Source organism: Bos grunniens, chromosome 2 (genome assembly GCF_055505025.1).
Source record: "Bos grunniens cultivar Pamir isolate PY7600 chromosome 2, Bosgru_T2T1.0, whole genome shotgun sequence".
NCBI classification, from domain to species: domain Eukaryota; kingdom Metazoa; phylum Chordata; class Mammalia; order Artiodactyla; family Bovidae; genus Bos; species Bos grunniens.
In genome coordinates this window covers 6,067,937-6,086,815 of record NC_141166.1, presented here as the reverse complement: position 1 = coordinate 6,086,815, position 18,879 = coordinate 6,067,937, and the positions used below count along the sequence as shown (strand labels likewise).

Sequence of the window (18,879 nt, the reverse complement as noted above, 5' to 3'; positions counted from 1 at the left end):
CTTGGCTTCTTTGCCTGTAAAATGGGGGTCGTAAAAGGCCCACCCACCCCGGAGGGCGTCTGTGAATGTGGCCAATGCCTGCACGTGGCGGGTGTTCAGAAGCAAACACTCGTTCCCTCGGGTGGAGCGTGATGGCCAGAGGGTGGTGGGAATGGGGATGCTTCATGGTGGGTTTGGGGTTCCAGCTGTAGCGGCTTCCCTCCACCTTAGGGAGCGGTGGCCAGTTGCCGGAGCAGATCGGTTGTGGCTGTGACCCCCAGGGCAGTGTCAGCAACCAGTGTGACCCTGCTGGCCAGTGCCAGTGCAAGGTCAGTCCCAACCCCTGCCCTCCACGAGGCCCCGAACCACGGCCAAGCCGGTCACCGGGCCTTCCGTGCCGCCCAGCCTCCAGGGCTGTCCCTGTGGCCTGCCCGCCTGCCTCACGGGGTCCGTCCCTGCCCCACTGCTTGGGGCCTCGAGGTGTCAGGCAGCATCCAATGGGAGCTGGGGCCTCAGCCTGGGGGCAGCAGGGGCCCCCCTAGAACCCCCGGAAACGGCTGGGAAGACTGTCCTCAAAGGCTGCCAGCCGTGCAAGAGACCCATCCAGGCTCCCCGCCCGCCTTTCTGTCCGTCCTGCAGGCCCAGGTGGAAGGCCTCACCTGCAGCCAGTGCCGGCCCCACCACTTCCACCTGAGCGCCAGCAACCCCGACGGCTGCCTGCCCTGCTTCTGCATGGGCGTCACCCAGCAGTGTTCCAGCTCCTCCTACACTCGCCAGCTGGTAGGAGCCCGGACGCGCCCTTAGCCCGGGGGGGCCTGCTGCCTGCCTCTCCTGGCTCATCACTGGTGCCGATCCCTGTTCCCATGCCTCCATCACTGCCCACATAAGCGCAGGTCCCAGCCACCCCCGCCGCTCCCCCCCAGGCCCTCCCCACCGCCCCATTATTGCTCAGGTCAATCCCGATCCCAGCCTTCCCTCCTCCCCCCAGACATGGTCTCCATCCCCTCATGACTTCTGTCCCAGCCCCGATTTTACCAGCTCCCCCGTTCTCCACTCCAGGGTCCTCCGGTGCCCCTCCCCCACCCAGGGGCCTCCCCGGGGCCCAGACTGACACCCCATCCTTTTTCTGCTGTGTCAGATCTCCACCCGCTTTGCCCCCGGGGACTTCCAAGGCTTTGCCCTGGTGAACCCGCAGCGGAACAGCCGCCTGACCGGAGGCTTCTCCGTGGAACCCGTGCCCGAGGGCACCCAGCTCTCTTTTGGCAACTTTGCCCACCTTGGCCACGAGTCCTTCTACTGGCAGCTCCCGGAGACGTACCAGGGAGACAAGGTGGGACGCGCCGCAGGGCCTGGCAGACCACCCTCCCTGATCGCCAGCTCTGAGCCAGGCCCTGGGCAGCAGGGATGCAGACACAAGCTGGCCTCAGAGCGGTGTGGGCCGGCAGGCAGGTGACGGCCACGTCGTGGCTGCTGCCTTTGGGGGTCAGACAGGCCTCAACCCAGCCCTGTGCTGCCTGGTGATAAACCTCAGCTCCAGGGCAGTTCGGAGGATGAGAGCTCGTTTCTGGCGCGTAGTAAGTGCTCGCCAGTTAACGATTATTACCTTTCGCACAATTAGTCAACCAGCAGGTCCTGGGCGAGGCCCTGGGAAACAAAAGGACGAATGAGACACGCTTTCAGTTTCATTCAATCCCTCCTGCGGAATTCGCCCTGTGCTTGGTGTTGGGTGTTCTTATTGTAGGTCATGTTTTTTGAGTTCTTCTGTGCTGGCTGCGATTGTGAGCCCTTGTATCGGGCTGGCCAGAAAACTCATTTGGTTTTTCTGTAAAATGTTATGGAAAAATGTTTCGGCCAACCCAATACAGGTCGTAAGTCACAACTTTGGAGCTAAGGACAACTGCTGCCCTTTTGCATTAATGAGGAAACTGGAGTGAGAGGTTAGGGAACTTGCCTGGGCTCCCACAGCCTGAAGATGGCAATGCTGGGATGCAAACCAGCTCAGAAAAAGTGAAAGTGAAAGTCGCTCAGTGGTGTCCGAGTCTTTGTGACCCCCATGGACTATACAGTCGGTGGAATTCTCCAGGCCAGAAAACTGGAGTGGGTAGCCTTTCCCTTCTCTAGGGGATCTTCCAAACCCAGGGATCGAAGCCAAGTCTCCCGCATTGCAGGTGGATTCTTTACCAGCTGAGCCACAAGGGAAGCCCAACCAGCTCAGAGGCCACCCTTAAATACTGCAGTAGTCACAGATGCTCACAGGCTTTGCTCCTCCGGAGTCATGGTCTAGTGCAGAGATGACGGGACAGTGGTGAGGGAGGTGCTGTGGGGCTCAGGTTCTTGGGGTGGACTCCTGGGTGGCCACCTAAGTGGGTTCCGTGAGCAGTCCAGGCCACCTGGCCACACCCAGGGAAAGCGGGTCTTGGTTCAGGCGTCGCCTGCTGGTTGAAGCCAGTGTTCAAACAGGTGTGTCCCCAAGCGCAGGGTCCTAGGAAAGTCAGGGACACTTAGGAGGGGGCTTCTGAGGCTGCTCTGTCCCTCCTCCTTGGACAGACTCACGGATGCCAGATTCCTCCCAGGACTGGCTTCCTTCTAGTCTCTTCTCCCTTCTCTTCCTTTCCTGGCCACAGTGTCTGCCTCCCTGCAGCTCCCAGACCTTGCTCTCTCTCTCTCTCTCTCCCCCCCCGCTCTCTCTCTAACGCCATCTCCTGGCATTTCCCTGTGCCCCACAGAGGGAGGCATATTTTGCTCGGATGCGACGGGCTCACCAGGTAGGCCTGTGATCTGAGTGGTGTGACCATGATGTGACCTGGGCATGGTGTGTTCTTGGATGCCCTCCGCCCTGCATGGGGAGACTCCTGGCACCCCAGACAATATGGGCGCGCATGGGCCCAGGTGGTGCCCGATGGCCCACGGCCGGGGCAGGGCTGCACCCAAGCCCTGCGATGTCAGGAATTAGAGCCGGGAGGGTGCTTCACCTGCTGTGCGCTCGGGTCCTACCGCCAGCCGTCTGCGGCCAGAGGGCTGGCTGGTAGGCAGGGACACCAGCTGGAGGCTAAACCACGTGACAGTCCCTGGCCCACCAGGTTACCCCAGCACTGACCCCCAAGCAGTCTCTGTTAGCCCTCTGTGTGGACAGCCCTCCTGCAGCCTGGAGTGAACCTCTGTGTGCCAGCCTGCAGAGGGGTGCATGCTTCTTGCTCCCCAGCCTGGGTGGGCCTTCCTGGCCGCCATGTCCATGGGGAAAGGACGCTCCCCAGGGCTCTAGCTCTGGGGCTCTGGGTGGGGGCGGGGGGGTGGTCTTGAGCTGGCCTATGCCCTCTGCCCATCAGAACCGCACGTCCCTCTCAGAGGAGCAGTTGCGGGCAGCCATGACCACTGGGAGGATCCCGGGGCTCCCACAGGGCAAGGGCCAGGCACAGCGGCTCTCACAGGTAACTCAGGGCCCACCTGGGGGCCAGCTGCGTCTAGGGCCCCGGGGAGGAACCCAGAGAGTAGAGTCCCAAGTAGAAGCCTGGGGCTGAGCCCCTGGCCTTCCCGAGTCACTTTCCCTCAGGCCGGGCCCCAGCCTGATGCCTGGACCACTGCAGTGTTCCTTGAGACGCATTGCCGAGCTGCGAATGGCTTGGGGAGGTACCATGGCCTGCCTGGAGCGTGAGACCCGGGGAGCCATCTCCCCAGTACGCGTGCCCCTGGGCCTGCCTCCGGCCGCTCTAGCCCGGGCTTGGGCAGAGCTGTCTGCCCCATCTCTTGCCAGGTCACCACTGTCTGAGCTTCTCCCCATAGCCTGGGCCTCTCCCAGTTGGCTGCACCAGGCTCGCGAGGAGCGAAAGGGCAGCAGAGACGGGAGGCGGAGCGTCAGGCGTCCACGCATGGGAACAGAGGCCATGGCAGTGGGCAGCAGGCGGGCCCGGGGCCCCCTGGGTGTTGGCAGGGCCTCACAGGGTCCTTTCTGGCCCCCTGCTCCTCTCCTCCATCCCCCTTCTCCTGGTCCCCCAGGTGGATGAGGCCCAAAGGCGGATGGATGCTGAAATCTGGCAGCTCCTCTCCAGCTTTGCTGCCCACCCCCCGGCCCCTCCCCAGAGAATCTCGCCCCATCCCCAGCCTGCAGCTGCTCTGCAAGCAGCTCCGCCCTCCTCCCCCTTCTCCTCCTCCTCCGCCTTCTCTGCTTCTCTGTCCTCTGCAGTGGGCGCTCAGGTACGTGCCAAGTCACCCACCAAGGGACTCCTCCTCCAAGCCCCATGTTTTACTAGACTTCAGTTGTCGCTGAACCAGCGTCACAAATTCTGCCCGTTTCTGCACCCTACTTGGACAGATATTTATTCCAATTTATTTTTCTTTACACCAATCCTGTACCAGCTCATTTATGCTAGTTTTGCATTTTTAAATCCACACCAGAATAGCCACTAAATTTTAAAACGTTCTCTGGGGTGCCCCGTCAATCATCCTGGGGTCCACATGGGACGCAGTGCCAGATATGAGCAGATATCGACCCAAGCCGCGGCCGGTGAGAGCCGCGGGGTGTCCAGACCCAGACCGGTGGGGAGCAAGTTGTCCAGAGAGCAGGGCCAGGGCCTCGCTGCGGGGGCGGGGGCGGGGCCTCCCTCCAGGGTCTGTGCTCACCCCTGGGGGCCCACCTCTACCCTCTTGGCCCCCGGCCGGCTCCCTCCACTCTCACCACCTGCCCTTTTGTCCTAGCTCTCTCTCTCCTACAAAGGCTTCCCCCTGCTTCCTGAAAGCCTCTATTATTGGCAGCTGCCCAGAACCTTCCTGGGGAACAAGGTAACAGGGATTTGCGGAGGGGTGGATAGGGGTGTCGTCAGATCCTGAAATATCAGAGGGCTGCTTGTCAAGGCCTTTTATGACACAGCTGGGTAGACCAAATCCCAGAGCGGAGATCCACTCTCGGGTCCAAGCAGGGCTGAGGTTGGAGCCAGCGCAGCCCTTACCCTTCAGTGAGCTACAGGCCCCTCTCTGAACTGTGCAGTGAGACACGTCTCCTTTGGCCCGCCTTTACCCTGTGCCCAGATCACTGGCCTAGCTCCTGGGCTGTATTTATTCACTCAGGAGCAGTAAGTACTTACCATGTGCTGCATTGTTGCTGTTGTTCAGTCGCTGGGTCGTGTCCGACCCTTTGCGACCCCATGGACTGCAGCGAACCAGGCTTCCCTGTCCTTCACCACCTCCCAGAGTTTGCTCAAACTCATGTCCATTGAGTCAGTGATGCCATCCAACCATCTCATCCTCTGTCGTCCCCTTCTCCTCCTGCCTTCAATCTTTCCCAGCATCAGGGTCTTTTCCAATGAGTCAGCTCTTCACATCAGGTGGCCAAAGTAGTGGAGCTTCAGCTTCAGCATCAGTCCTTCCAATGAATATCCAGGACTGATTTCCTTTAGGGCTGACCGGTTGGATCTCCTTGCTCTCCAAGGGTCTCTGTGTTGTATATGGGCTTCTCCTGTTGCAGAGTACGGGCTCTAGAGCACGGGCTCAGTAGTTGTGGTACATTGGCTCAGTTGCCCCAGGCATGTGGCATCTTTCCAGACCAGGGATCAAACCCATGCCCCCTGCATGGGCAGGCAGACACTTAACCACTGGACCACCAGGGAAGCTCTAGCACGGCAAATACAAATACAATACAAAATACAAATACACTTTGTATTTGTATTGTTCCAAAAATGATTTAGAGTGCCTTTTAAGAATACAGAAAATAGGCAATAAAATAACATTCAGAGAAGAGGACAAGACAGTTTGGTCCAGGGGGAAATGAAGATAGGAAAAATCTACTGGAACCAGAGTGGAGCTAGTTCAGAGAGGACCCGGCTAGCACTGAGGCTGTGGGCTCAGCAGGCTCTGTGCTGGGTGCAGGGTTTTATGTGGCCTTTATTACTTAATCCTCATTCTACCTTTTAACATAGGTATTAATATTATTTTTATTCCCTTTTCCATGGGAGGCAAATTGGGCTCAGAGAAATTAAGTGACGTGTCCAAGGCTGTTCAAACAGTACTGCTAAGTCACTTCAGTCGTGTCCGACTCTGTGCGACCCCATAGACGGCAGCCCACCAGGCTGCCCCGTCCCTGGGATTCTCCAGGCAAGAACACTGGAGTGGGTTGCCGTTTCCTTCTCCAACGCATGAAAGTGAAAAGTGAAAGTGAAGTCACTCAGTCGTGTCTGACTCAGCGACCCCATGGACTGCAGCCCACCTGGCTCCTCCATCCATGGGAGTTTCCAGGCAAGAGGACTGGAGTGGGGAGCCATCGCCTTCTCCAGTTCAAACAGTACAGCCGGACTTAAAGCCCCATATTAGACCACAGACTCTACTCCCTTAGCCACCCTGCTCTACAGCCTGTAGCTTGATCTTAGACATGGCGGTGAACTTGGTGGCATCCAAAGAAAACAGGAAACAAGCTATTTCATGGTTATCTGGTTATGCCCATAAATTCCTTCCCTCACCTTGAACTTGTGGAAAACGTCCTCGGGGCCTGAGTAGCCCGGGGCCTGGCATGTCGTCAGTAGGTGTTCATTAAATGCTCGCCAACTGAATGAACACAAATGAACAAATGGACTAGGCCTGATGCAGTGTGGCATTGATCTGAACATCTGCCCTGGAGGCAGAGGGAGAAAGGAAAGTCGTGTGGGGCGAAGCTGGGGTCTTGGCTGCTCATGTGGGAAGCCCCCAGCGGCAGGCAGAAGGGGTCTTCCAGTTGTGAGCAGTGGGAAGCGAGTCTAGTGGGCTTGTCTGCAGCAAAGAATCGATCAGCTCATGCAACTACAGAACCCAGGGGTATCTGCTCTCAGGCATGGCTGGATCCAGGGACTCATTAGCACTTTATCTCACTTGGCGCCATCCTCTCGCTTCCCATCTGACTAGTCAGGGGAGTTTTTCTGTTCCAGCAGAGCGGACATGCCAGGTTCACGTGTTCATCGGTGGTGCAGCAGAGAAGGGAAGTGGTGGAATATGCAGATTGGCCAGGTCTGGCTCAGGTCGCCCCTGTAGAGGAGGAGCGGGCGGGCCCCTCAAACCACACAGCCTGCCTGTAGGATGTGGCTTCCTCTGGAGGAAACCAGGACTGCAGTTTGCAAAAACGGGGGACGTGGATTCTGAGCAAACAGAAGCCGCTGGCCCAGACAGCAGGAGTTCCAAGGGGCTGTCAGCCTCCCCTGCCACCTCTGCCGTGGCTGAGAACTTTCGAGCCTTGTGCAGCCTCCCTGTGGTGCTCACGGTCATTACCCCTGTCTGCTTTATGAGAAATTCCATTATTTGAAGGGGCTTAGAGCTTGTTTGCTGGGGTCAAGAGACTGTGGGAAAGGGGGAAACTACAAAACAGCATAGAGGCTTCTCAGGGGCACGCTGCCCCCAGGTCTGAGACTGTGAGGGAACTGATGGGTGTCGAGTCAGCTCGGTGACCATGGGGCTCTGGTTGGCTGGGGGGACAGCACAGGTGCAGAAAGGCCTTCCGAGGCTCCGCCCCCTCACCTGTCGGGTCACACAGATCCCAGAGGAGGGCAGAGTCAGGGTGCGACTGCAGGGCTTGCGTCTTGCAGGTGGCGGCCTATGGCGGGAAGCTGCGATACACCCTCTCCTACACGGCGGGGGCCCAGGGCAGCCCGCTCTCTGACCCCGACGTCCAGATCACAGTGAGCATGGGGCTTCAGCGCCAGGCGGGAAGAAGGGGGGCATGCTTGATGTTTCTGCCCTTTCAGTCAGCGCTCAGCTGGCCCGGCACCCACCCACTGCTTAGGGCCCCCACCGCACCCCATGTCTGGAACTACAGAGGCCGGGCCCGGCTCCAGGGCCTGTACCTGACTCCTTAGGGCACGGGAGCTTGGGAGATTGGGGAGATGGGAGGCTGGGACTGGGGGATCTACTGTCCCCAAGAGCCCCTCGGTTCCCCTCCAATCCTGCTGGTGTCTCCCCAGGGCAACAACATCATGCTGGTAGCCTCCCAGCCAGCGCTGCAGGGCCCGGAGAGGAAGAACTACGAGGTCGTTTTCCGAGAGGTGAGAGGCGCTCGGCCACACCGTGTCTGACCCTCCCCAGCCTGCTTTGGAGCCCGGCTTTGACACCAGCTTCCCCTGCCTCTTACTCCACCCCGGTCCTGAGCTCACTGTCCTCAGCCAGTGCCTGGGAGGCAGGGGTTGGGGGTGGGGGTGCTGCAAGGCCAAGCCCTCACCTTCATCTGCTGTCTTCTCCCCCCACGCAGGAATTCTGGCGCCGGCCTGACGGGCAGCCAGCCACCCGCGAGCACCTCCTGATGGCGCTGGCTGACCTGGACGAGCTCCTGGTCCGAGCCACATTCTCCTCCATGCCGTTGGCGGCCAGCATCAGCGGGGTCAGCCTTGAGGTCGCCCAGCCCGGCCCCTCCGAGGGACCCCGGGCCCTGGAGGTGGAGGAATGCCGCTGCCCCCCGGGCTACGTCGGCTCGTCCTGCCAGGTGAGCGTGGCCCGCCCAGCCGCCTCTGCACCAGCATAGCTGGGTCCGCAAGAGGTCAGCCGGGATTCCCACGGCCTGTGATCACTGTGGGCTTCCCAGGTGGCACTGGTGGTGAAGAGCCCGCCTGCCAGTGCAGGAGACGTGAGAGACCCAGGTTCGACCCCTGGGTCAGGAAGAGCCCCTAGAGGAGGACACAGCAACCCACTCCAGTATTCTTGCCTGGAAAACCCCACGGACAGAGGAACCTGGTGGGCTATGGTCCATGGGGTCTCAAAGAGTCAGTCGTGACTGAGGCGACTTAGCAGGCATGCACACGGTCACCATCATGACTTTAATATGCTTGGCGACAGGGCATATGTTCTTCCCAACAGCTCTGAGAGAGGTGTAATTGCCCCCTTTTAACAGATTATTTTTAAAAAATGAGGCTCTGAAAGGTGTGTGACTTACCCAAGGGCACACAGCTACACCCTGCAGAGTTAAGACCCAGCTTGCCCTCTCAGGGTGCTCGCCAGAGATACGGAGACAAACGGAGACACCCAAAGTTAGCCCAAAGCAGAGCCTGGAGATGCCTCCGAGTGGTGAACAGCGTGGATGGGAGTAGGCTTCTAGGCAGGAGGACAGAATACACAGAAGTGTCAGAAAGAGGAATGTGTGAGGACAGAGCCTACGATGCAGAAGGGTCACCCCTGGAAAGCTGGGGCGGGGGGCGCTTCTTCAGACCTGGAGTGAGGCTCCCCCAGCAGGAACTACTGCCAAGCTGCAGAGGGAACGCCAGGGTTGGAACTGGGCCCCAGGAAACTTCTCTGCTCCCTGCGACTGAGATGGCTGGGGCCAGGGAGAGACAGGCAGCTCGACTGGGAGGGAAGGGGGCTGGGGAGTGGAAGGGAGGACAGGCCGTTGGAGGGACTCCAAGAACATCTACAGGGCTCTGCTGGAGACTGAACGCAAGGGCAGGGCCTGCGCTGACTGCTCACCCCTGAATCCCCAGGCACAGAGCGGGCAACCACTTAACACTGGATGAGTGGGTGTGGAAGCGGGGAAGGGGGATCGAGGGAGGAGAGTGGGGAGGGCTGCGATGCCAGGTGGGCACCAGGGAGGTCAAACAGCCAGCTCCCCAGCCCAACTCAGGAAGTCCCGGCGAGAAGCCCGTGTCTCTACAGCTTTGTATCTGTGCATGTTTGCCATGGCCACAGGAGCGTTCACATCCAAGGAGATGAGCTTCATGTCCCTTGAAGTTATGAAACAACACTTTTTTTTTTGGTGAAACAACACGTTTTGGAGAACTCCTGGAGAAGGCAGGATCCCTGGTGCACATTTTCCGCAGTGAAACAAAACAGATTTATAAACATCCCTTTGAAATGGTCGGGGAGGGGAGGGCCTGGAGAGATTTCAAAGAAGCAGCAGAGCGAATAGAAATTCATTGTTCTCAGAACCCCTGATTACTCACTTAGGATGTGTAAAAACCTCCTTGGTTACCTGGGTGCTGCCTCCACTTATGGGGCAAAGGTAAACACAGTCATAAAAGTCTTCAAGGAGTCACCCCAACTCCAGGTCTTCTGAGCGCTCCTTTTTCCATGTAGGGCTTGTTTTTCAATAAAGATCCTGCTAGAAGAATTTTTAGGAACGAAGCCCTGGGGCCAGAGAAGGGTTCTGCATTGTTGTTCACTCACTCACTAAGTCGTGTCCAACTCTTTGTGACCCCATGGACTGCCTCACGCCAGGCCTCCCTGTCCTTCACCATCTCCCAGAGCCTGCTCAAACTCATGTGCATTGAGTCGGTGATGCCCTCCAACCATCTCATCCTCTGTCGCCCCCTTCTCCTCCTGCCTTCAATCTTTCCCAGCATCAAGGTCTTTTCCAATGAGTCAGTTTTTCGCATCAGGTGGCCAAAGTATGGGAGCTTCAGCTTCAGTCCTTCCAATGAACAGTTAGGATTAATTTCCTTTAGGATTAACTAGTTTGATCCCTTGGCTGTCCAAGGGACTCTCAAGAGTCCTCTCCATTAAGGATGAACTATTATTTCAGTATATCCATGACTGGAGATGCCAGACAGGATGGGGGCAGACACTCCCAGCTCTCCAGAGCTCTCCAGAGCTGGGAGGAGAGGAGGGCCCCTGAGAGGGGATGCTGGGACAGGGAGCTGGGCCTGGACTCTGCCCTCCAAGAGCCAATGGGAGTCAAGATGACTGAGGAGAGGAGTTCTGGGTCTACCGGCTGCAGGTGGGACCACCTTGGAGATGGAGACCAACGCTCCCCTCTGTCCCCTAGGACTGTGCCCCGGGCTACACGCGCACCGGGAGTGGACTCTACCTCGGCCACTGTGAGCTGTGCGAATGCAATGGCCACTCAGACCTGTGCCACCCGGAGACCGGGGCCTGCTCAGTAAGATGCACGCAGGGCCAGGGCAGGGGCTGCTTGGCTGGGGCTGGGTGGGGTGTCAGGGCTGGCTGTGGGGTGGGAGGGCTTTGGTGTGTTTAGGCGGACGTCCGGGGGCAAAGTCACAGGGCGCATCCCATGGGGCAAAGTGCCTGGGCCCGCAGGTCTGAGGCACCGAGGGGTCGCAGACATGGCGGGGTGAGCAGAGCCGGGAATTAGCGCCCTTCTTTATAAAGAAAGCTTTAGAGGAGTCCCTGGTGGTCTACTTCAGCGGGCATGGGCTCAGTCACTGGCCAGGGGACTGAGATCCTACAAGCCACGTGGTACAGCCCCCAAAATCCAGAAAACAAGAGAAGGCTGGTTCCTGTTATTTCCTATCACCAGTGTGACACATGTTTTCTGTAGAAGAATCAGACTGTAGAGATAACTTAGAAACAAAGTTAAAATTCCCTGAAATCCTACCATCTGGAGGTAATCACTGTCAACATTAGACTGTGGAGTTCTTTTTTCTGGGCAAAGGTTTACACAGATTAATATACCTCTCGTTTTGCAAATAAGCCCAGGATCACTGTGTTTCATGATCAACTTTTTTTCACTTCTTGACATCTTTCAATATTTCAATATTTTCTATACCTGAGCTTTTCCAAGTGGTATATGTATAGCCCTCTGGGATACGTGGTCAAGGACCAGGTGGTTGACAGAACCACCAACTAAATATCGAATGAGGATTATGCTACATTAATTAAAAAAAAATAGATCTCTTTGGAGGAAAACATAAAACGCACACACATTTTTTATACAATTAAGTGCTTATTTCCAAAACTCTGCCCCCATACAACACCCAAGTGGGTACTTTCCTGTAATATTACAGGTATTTAGATAGAAAAATGTAAGCAATGCAATCAATATCCTTTTTGATAGCTTTTTGGATGGAATTTCCTTTTTTAATTTTCTCAGTTCTTTTTTTCTTGGTGTGTTTCCAGCATTGTGCTTTTAAAAACACCGCTGAGATGAATGGAACATCCTGTAGTGAATTCATTGTGCCGCTCCCTGATTATTTCTTTAAGATAAGCTCGAATGTGGAATTTCCAGATCAAGGGATTACCAAATCCCTTGGAGGGAGTATGATTTGGGGTAAATTTTGCCAAATAGCAAGTGGCTGACATCCTTGCACCTTGCAGCAATGCCAGCACCACGCCGCCGGGGAGTTCTGTGAGCAGTGTGCCCCTGGCTACTATGGAGATGCCACGGCCGGAACGCCCGAGGACTGCCAGCCCTGCGCCTGCCCACTGACCAACCCAGAGAACATGTGGGTGCCCTTGCTCAAGGCCCGAGGGGGTAGAGGGCATTGCACTGACTCTTGGGGCAAAAGTGAGGGGACGAGGGGGTGGGTGTTCCAGAGCCTGAGCTTCGCCTCCTACCGCAGGTTCTCCCGCACCTGTGAAAGCCTGGGAGCTGGAGGGTACCGCTGCACGGCCTGTGAACCTGGCTACACTGGCCAGTACTGTGAGCAGTAAGTTTGCTACAGGAGGGATGCAGGGAGCGGGGCATGGGGTAAACTCCTAGCTGAGAGTCCTGGATGATGTTGCTCAGAAAGGTCCCTACCAGGATCGTGTCCCTCCCCTGTCCAAAACTCTGCCAAGATTCCCCGGTGCCCTTGGGACCAGCCCGAGCTCCTTAGGTAGTAGCCTTATCATTCACCAGGCTCATCCCACCTCTGACACCTAACTCTGTACTCTAACTGGGTGTCCCTTGACTTCTTCATGTTCAGTTCTTTAGATGTGCTGTTTTTGCTCTTCATGGATCGTTCTCCATCCACATACCGACCCCCGCCCCCATCCTGGCTAACTCCTGTTTGACCTTCAAGGCTGAGCTTTATTCCATTGTTCAGCGCGTTTTTATTGAGACTCTACTGTATGCCGTGCAGTGTAGAAACGTGTTGGAAACAAAGTGATGAGCAAAACGGATTCAGTCCCAACCCTTATAGAGTCTACTGCCTGTAATGGGAGACAAGACAGTGGGTAATCCTGCAAATAAATAGTTGCAAATGGGGATAAATTCTTTGCTGACTACAGTCTGCTTCAAAGGAATAGAACAGCCCAGGAGTCTCGTCCTCTGGGAAGCATCCTGATTCTCAGGGCTGGACAAGTGCCCCTCTCCCACCATGCCCCCCCAGCCCGCATGCATGTCCCTCACTCTCATATCTGTAGTTCCTTAAGAGCAAGGATTTTATCATGTTTGCTGTTGTGCATCCATAACCTTGCTTAGTGTATGTGTGTGTGTGTGTGTGTGTGTTAGTCACTCAGTCGTGTCCGACTCTTTGCGACCACATGGACATAAATGTTTGTTGAATGAATATTTCCCTGAATCCAACCTGCTGACCTTCTCCCCGCACCACCCCGCCGCCCCGCCCCAGTCAGCTTTCTCAGCTCACAGAGGCTCTGCGCTGGGGCCGTTTTGGTCTCTGAAAATCCTTCCTGAGCTCTGAGTCTCCTCACCCTGTAGTGGGCAGAGAGCTGGCTCCCCAAGTCCGCCAAGAGGCACTGGGTCCCCTGAGGCCTGACACAGCTTGTCCCTGTCCCTCCTTACAGGTGTGCCCCAGGATACGTGGGTAATCCCAATGTGCCAGGGGGCCGGTGCCTGCCGCAGGGTAAGTGGGACCATGGTCTTGGGTCAAAGGTGATGGCAAGGCAGGGGACCTGGGGAGACTGAGAGATACTAGGTCTGGGGAGCAGGGTGGGGACAGGGTGTGCCAGTCTTTGGGAGGGCAGGGGGATTTGAGACAGTGGTGCCTGCTGGGGACCTCCTGCCTGAGTGGCCTCCCCTGTCCCTCTCCCAGCAGACCAAGCCCCGCTGGTGGTGCAGGTCCATCCAACTCGGAGCGTAGTACCCCAAGGCGGCCCCCACTCCCTGCGGTGCCAGGTCAGCGGGAGCCCACCCCACTACTTCTACTGGTCTCGTGAAGATGGGCGGCCCTTGCCCAGCAGCACCCAGCAGCGACATCAAGGTACGCATGGCCCCAGGCCCCTCGGCCACCCTGGTGGAAGGGGAGACACAGGCCTGAGCCTACCCTACTGAGATCCTGTAGGGACCCACATGCAGGACTGGGTCGTAAAAGGTTGCATCTTCACTGATGAGCCCCCGCCCCCCGCCTTGCCACCAGGCTCAGAGCTGCACTTCCCCAGCGTCCAGCCCTCGGATGCTGGAGTCTACATTTGCACCTGTCGGAATCTCCATCATGCCAACACCAGCCGGGCAGAGCTGCTGGTCACTGGTGAGTTCCTCGTCCCCTAACCCCAGCACTGCCTGTCCTGGGCCGGGCTGCACACTGTAGACCCAAGCCGCTGGTGCATTCATCTGCCAGAGGGGGACAGTGGTTTCCTGGATGAGGACACTGGCCAGAAAGATGGGAAGAGATGATGGCGTCAAGATGGTAGAACTGATACAGGCAGAGCTGGCAGGACTTGATACCCAGAGAGAGAAAAGTCTAGGAAGATGCCCAAGGATCTGGATTCCAGCAGCTGGGCACACAGGGCACCATTTACCAAGATGAGAGAGGCTCCAACAGCAGAGTTTCTTCATTCGGGCTGCCCCAAAAGCAGAGACTGAGACAAAGATTTGTGTGCATGTAGTTTATTTGGGAAATGAAATGAAAGTGAGAAGAGAAGGTACCCAGGAAAGCGCGTGTCATCACTGGGCACATTACCACCTAGAGCAGGTGTTGCTGAACACAGCTGGGGCAGCACCAGGGAACTCCAGAGTAAAGTCAGTTCCTTGGAGTCCCCCCACTGTGCCCCAGCGCCCACCCACTGCCGCAGGGCCAAGGGAGCTGGGGTATGCGTGCACCAGCTCCCGTCAGTCACTGACTGGGGCCTGTTCCAGGAGCACTGAGGCTGCTGCTTTCTGTCCCACCCTGTGGGCAGGCACAGTGACCTGAGGAAACCCTCCTGCAAAGAAACGCAGCTGCTGCAGAATTCAGGCAGGCGGGTGCAGAAGTGACCACGCCAGGGCGTGTGCACGGGATGCCGGCAACCCCTGCCACCAGCAGGTCCCAGGGAACCACAAGTGTGGTTTTAGCCCTGTTAAAAGTTTGAGATGTTTGGGGAAACACTGAAGTGTGTACATGAGGTGGGCATTTTGGAGCTGTGAATCTGGAGCTCAGGAAACAGGCCCTGGCCAGAGAAATGAATTTGGGAACTGTGGGTACAGGGGTGGGGCAGGATAAAGTCACCCAGGACAGAGCCCTGGCGAGCCCCAACCTGAGCTTGTCAGATACAGGAGAAAGCAAGTGGGCACAGCCCGCAGACAGGAGGAGGCTGGGGGAGGGGGTGGCTGGAATCAGGGGGCAAACGGCTTCCTGGAGAGAGTAGCCCCCTCGCCAGAAGCTCCCAGGAGGTCAGCTCCAGGCAGAGAAATAACCCTCAGAGTTGATGCTTTGACAGGAGCGGTTTGCAGTGAAGAGAAGGGGGAGAAACTGGATTGGAGTGGGGCAGAGAATGGATGGGGGGGCAACCAGTGTAAATGACTGCTTCAAGAGTCTTGCCTTTGAACAGAGGGCAAGAAGTAGGGCAGGAGGTGGGCAGTGGGGGGCGCATGTGGGGTCGGGGTCATTTTCAGATATGGGAAATTCTAGAACACATTTGTCTGTGGAGTGGGATGATCCCATGGGAAGGGAGCCAGGGAGGGCACGGCTGGGGGAGGGGGTCCTCGGGAGGGGCTCCAGCACTCAGGAAGGGGAGTGGAGGGTGGGCTGGAGGTGGGGAGAAGGCTCGCCCTTCAGGGACCAGGGAGGAGGGAGGTGGGGAGATTGGGGATCGTAGAAAATTCCTGACTAGTCATTTCACTTCTCTCCAGAAGTTGAGTTGAAGCCACAGAAGTGGAAGGAGGACTCTGGAGGGTGGAGAAGTTGGGAGGAGGTGTGAAATGGTTGTTTAAGAGGATAGAAACTCATACCAGACAGAGAGCCCCGCTGGGGTGAAGTGCGAATTGTTAAGAGCTCGTTTGTGGTCTATGATGATGAACCGGAGCCAAGGGGATCATGGTGTGATGTTCTCTGGCCACAGCCTGATGGGTGCTCGGTGCCTGCAGGGGAGAAGGGAGATGATGGGTTTGAGCCAGGAGGAGGGAGGGAGGTGTCAGGGAGTGGAATGGAAGCTAAGCCAGACTGGGGGGATGGAAAGAGAGAGGGGGAAAGTGGACCCAGGACAGGGGCCTGGCCAGCACCCAGCTCCCCGGGGAAACTCCCACCCCCGCAGAGGCTCCCGGCAAGCCCATCACGGTCACAGTGGAGGAGCAACGTAGCCAGAGTGTGCGCCCTGGAGCCGACGTCACCTTCATCTGCACGGCCAAGAGCAAGGTGGGCGGGGCAGGGAGTGGGCACTGGCGAGGGTCCGTCTCCTGGGGTCTCTGAGCCCCACGCCCATCTCTCTGGCCTCCCCCACCTGCAGTCTCCGGCTTATACCCTGGTGTGGACCCGCCTGCATAATGGGAAACTGCCAAGCCGAGCCATGGATTTCAACGGTATCCTGACCATTCGCAACGTACAGCCCAGTGACGCGGGCACCTACGTGTGCACCGGCTCCAATATGTTCGCCATGGACCAGGGCACAGCCACGCTGCATGTACAAGGTACACCGTTCACGTCCACGCCTGACCCACCTAGCCCTGCCCCTTCCTCCACGCTCTCCAGGACCGGTGAGCGTCTCTCCATTCAGTTGACAGCTTCTGAACTGGAAGTACAGCAGGCCCTAGACTCAGAAGAAATGGGGTTGGGGGGTTAGACAAGCAGTATCTCTGCCCTCCCGCCCTCCGTGTTCTGTGGGGAGACACTGAGTCTGGAAACAGTGGACAAACAACAGAATCACACCGGTGCTGGGATGTGAGTGGAGTGGAAGGAAAGCGAGGCTTGAGGTGGGCCTGAGCTGAGAGCTCTTCTACATGGGGTGGTCAGGGAGGGCCCCCCAGAGGAAGTGACATCTCAGCTGAGACCTGAAGGGAAGAGAAGGGGTTCAGCCGTGCAGGAGCTGACAGTGGAAGCAGCAGGTGCAAGGGCCCCGAGGCACGAGCGTGCTGTTTGAGGGAAGGCGGGGCCAGTGTGGAAGGGTGGGTGAGGAACTTGAAGATATGGGCAGAGGTGAGTGCACTCAGTGAGGCACAGCAGGGAATTCAGGTGTTTTTGTTCTGAAAGCCACGAACAGGCCATCAGTGGGCAAGTAACGAGATCCCACTGACTTTTTTTTTTTTTGGCCGCGTGTGCAGCTTGTGGGATCTTAGTTCCCTGACCAGGGATCAAACCCACACCCTCAGCAGTGAAAGGGAAGACTCCTAACCTCTGGATCGCCAGAGAAGTCCCCTCCACCCCTACCGCCAATGACATTTTTTTTTTTTTAACATTTTTTTGAAGTCTTTATTGAATTTGTTACAATATTGCTTCTGTTTTATGTTTGGGTGTTGGTTTTTTTGAGCCAAGAGGCATGTGGGGATCTTAGTTCCCCGACCGGGGATCGAACCCGCAGCCTCAGCAGTGAAAGTGCAGAGTCCTAACCCCCGGACCGCCAGGGAAATCCCTCCCACTGACTGACAATGTAGAGACTCCCCCTGCCTGCTGTGTGGACAAATGGCCATGAAGGGCTGGAGTGGCAGCAAAGCAAGCAGCAAGGAGGCCGTGGGCACGGGTCCCTCCCCTCCCTGACCCCACACGCTGTCTCCTCCCTCCTCAGCCTCGGCCACCCCGTCCGCCCCTGTGGTCTCCATCCACCCGCCGCAGCTCACAGTGCAGCCGGGCCAGATGGCCGAGTTCCGCTGCAGTGCCACGGGGCACCCCATGCCCAGCCTTGAGTGGACAGGTGAGGCCGTGGCGGGTACAGCTGTCAGAGCCTGGCTCTCCTGGATGTGGGGCAGTGCCAGGGGGTGGGACTCTAGGAGGTGGACCTCAACCTCTTGGCGCACGGTGGGGGGGGGCCCAGCAATGCCCATCCCAGTGGGTACTGACCCCACCTCCCCGCCGTCAGGGGGCCCTGGTGGCCAGCTCCCTCAGAAAGCACAGGTGCATCGTGGCATCCTGCGCCTGCCAGCCGTTGAGGCCTCGGATCAAGGGCAGTACCTGTGCCGCGCCCACAGCAGCGCCGGGCAGCATGTGGCCAGGGCTGTGCTCCACGTGCACGGTGAGAGAACTGTGAGCGGGGAGGCGGTGGGGGCTGGCCCTGGCAGCCGTGGGGAGGTGTTCTCACAGGGCTCTGTCTGCAGGGGGCAGCGGGCCCAGGGTCCAGGTGAGCCCAGAGAGGACCCAGGTACACGAAGGCCGCACCGTCAGGCTGTACTGCAGGGCCGCGGGGGTGCCCAGTGCCACCATCACCTGGAGGAAGGAAGGGGGCAGCCTCCCCCCACAGGTGAGGGTACCTGCCCGGCTCAGCCGAGTCCCAGCACCTGCCCTCTGCCCCTCCCCTCTCCTCCTCCAGTTCCCTCCACTTCCAAGAGGCTGCCGTGCTCAGAATTCCCACTCCGGGTGTCCTGGCAGGGGGAAGCTGTCAGCCTCCTGCTTTGCTGCCTGGGTGCCCACCCGGGGCCCCGATCCCGGCTCTGAGCTGGCCTGTACGCCTCTGCCCGCCCTCCCTGGCCAGCCCATGCCAGGCTGCCTCTGACCCCTTCTCCCTGTGTGGCAGGCCCGTGCAGAGCGCACAGACATTGCCACCCTGCTCATCCCCGCCATCACGGCCGCTGACGCCGGCTTTTACCTCTGTGTGGCCACCAGCCCTGCGGGCACCGCCCAGGCCCGGATTCAAGTGGTCGTCCTTCCAGGTGCGGGGCCTCCAGGGGCTCGGAGGCATCGGAGGGCCAGCCGGGGCTCCCCCGCGGTTGCCTCACTCCCCCGCCAACCCCGCCTCCCATCCCAGGTGCCACCACCCCACCGGTCAGGATTGAGTCCTCCTCACCTTCTGTGACCGAAGGACAGACCCTGGACCTCAACTGCGTGGTGGCAGGGCTGGCCCACAGCCAGATCACGTGGTACAAGCGAGGGGGCAGCCTGCCTCCCCACGCCCAGGTACGAGGGTCCCTGAGCCCTGTGGTGGGAGCCCCCCGAGGAGTGGTCCGTCACG

At 58.2% G+C, this 18,879-nt stretch overlaps 2 protein-coding genes across 8 annotated transcripts in view; both read left to right on the top strand.

Annotated features, from left to right (window-relative positions):
- Positions 1-18,879, top strand: part of HSPG2 (heparan sulfate proteoglycan 2) — a 110,087-nt gene that overhangs the window by 61,703 nt on the left and 29,505 nt on the right. For 4 of the 7 annotated variants that reach the window (XR_015137233.1, XM_086327447.1, XM_086327438.1 and 1 more), the window contains 19 exons: positions 211-308; positions 619-759; positions 1,118-1,309; positions 7,518-7,610; positions 7,893-7,973; positions 8,177-8,407; positions 10,676-10,789; positions 11,965-12,092; positions 12,210-12,296; positions 13,375-13,433; positions 13,623-13,790; positions 13,947-14,057; positions 16,039-16,139; positions 16,231-16,411; positions 17,503-17,628; positions 17,794-17,946; positions 18,029-18,171; positions 18,445-18,580; positions 18,676-18,824. Coding sequence is in view for 6 of the 7 variants with exons in the window: in XM_086327447.1 (XP_086183573.1) it covers positions 211-308; positions 619-759; positions 1,118-1,309; positions 7,518-7,610; positions 7,893-7,973; positions 8,177-8,407; positions 10,676-10,789; positions 11,965-12,092; positions 12,210-12,296; positions 13,375-13,433; positions 13,623-13,790; positions 13,947-14,057; positions 16,039-16,139; positions 16,231-16,411; positions 17,503-17,628; positions 17,794-17,946; positions 18,029-18,171; positions 18,445-18,580; positions 18,676-18,824 (2,492 nt within the window). In the remaining variant the exon portion in view is untranslated. The remainder of the gene's footprint in view (positions 1-210; positions 309-618; positions 760-1,117; positions 1,310-7,517; positions 7,611-7,892; positions 7,974-8,176; positions 8,408-10,675; positions 10,790-11,964; positions 12,093-12,209; positions 12,297-13,374; positions 13,434-13,622; positions 13,791-13,946; positions 14,058-16,038; positions 16,140-16,230; positions 16,412-17,502; positions 17,629-17,793; positions 17,947-18,028; positions 18,172-18,444; positions 18,581-18,675; positions 18,825-18,879) is intronic. The other 3 variants (XM_086327455.1, XM_086327429.1, XM_086327468.1) reach the window with 1 other exon arrangement.
- LOC147377334 (uncharacterized) lies at positions 2,594-4,945 on the top strand. The gene is made up of 4 exons (XM_086327478.1): positions 2,594-2,744; positions 3,306-3,407; positions 3,973-4,170; positions 4,672-4,945. The coding sequence occupies exons 1-4, from the start codon at positions 2,727-2,729 to the stop codon at positions 4,801-4,803; spliced, it is 450 nt and encodes a 149-aa protein (XP_086183604.1). The 5' UTR covers positions 2,594-2,726; the 3' UTR covers positions 4,804-4,945.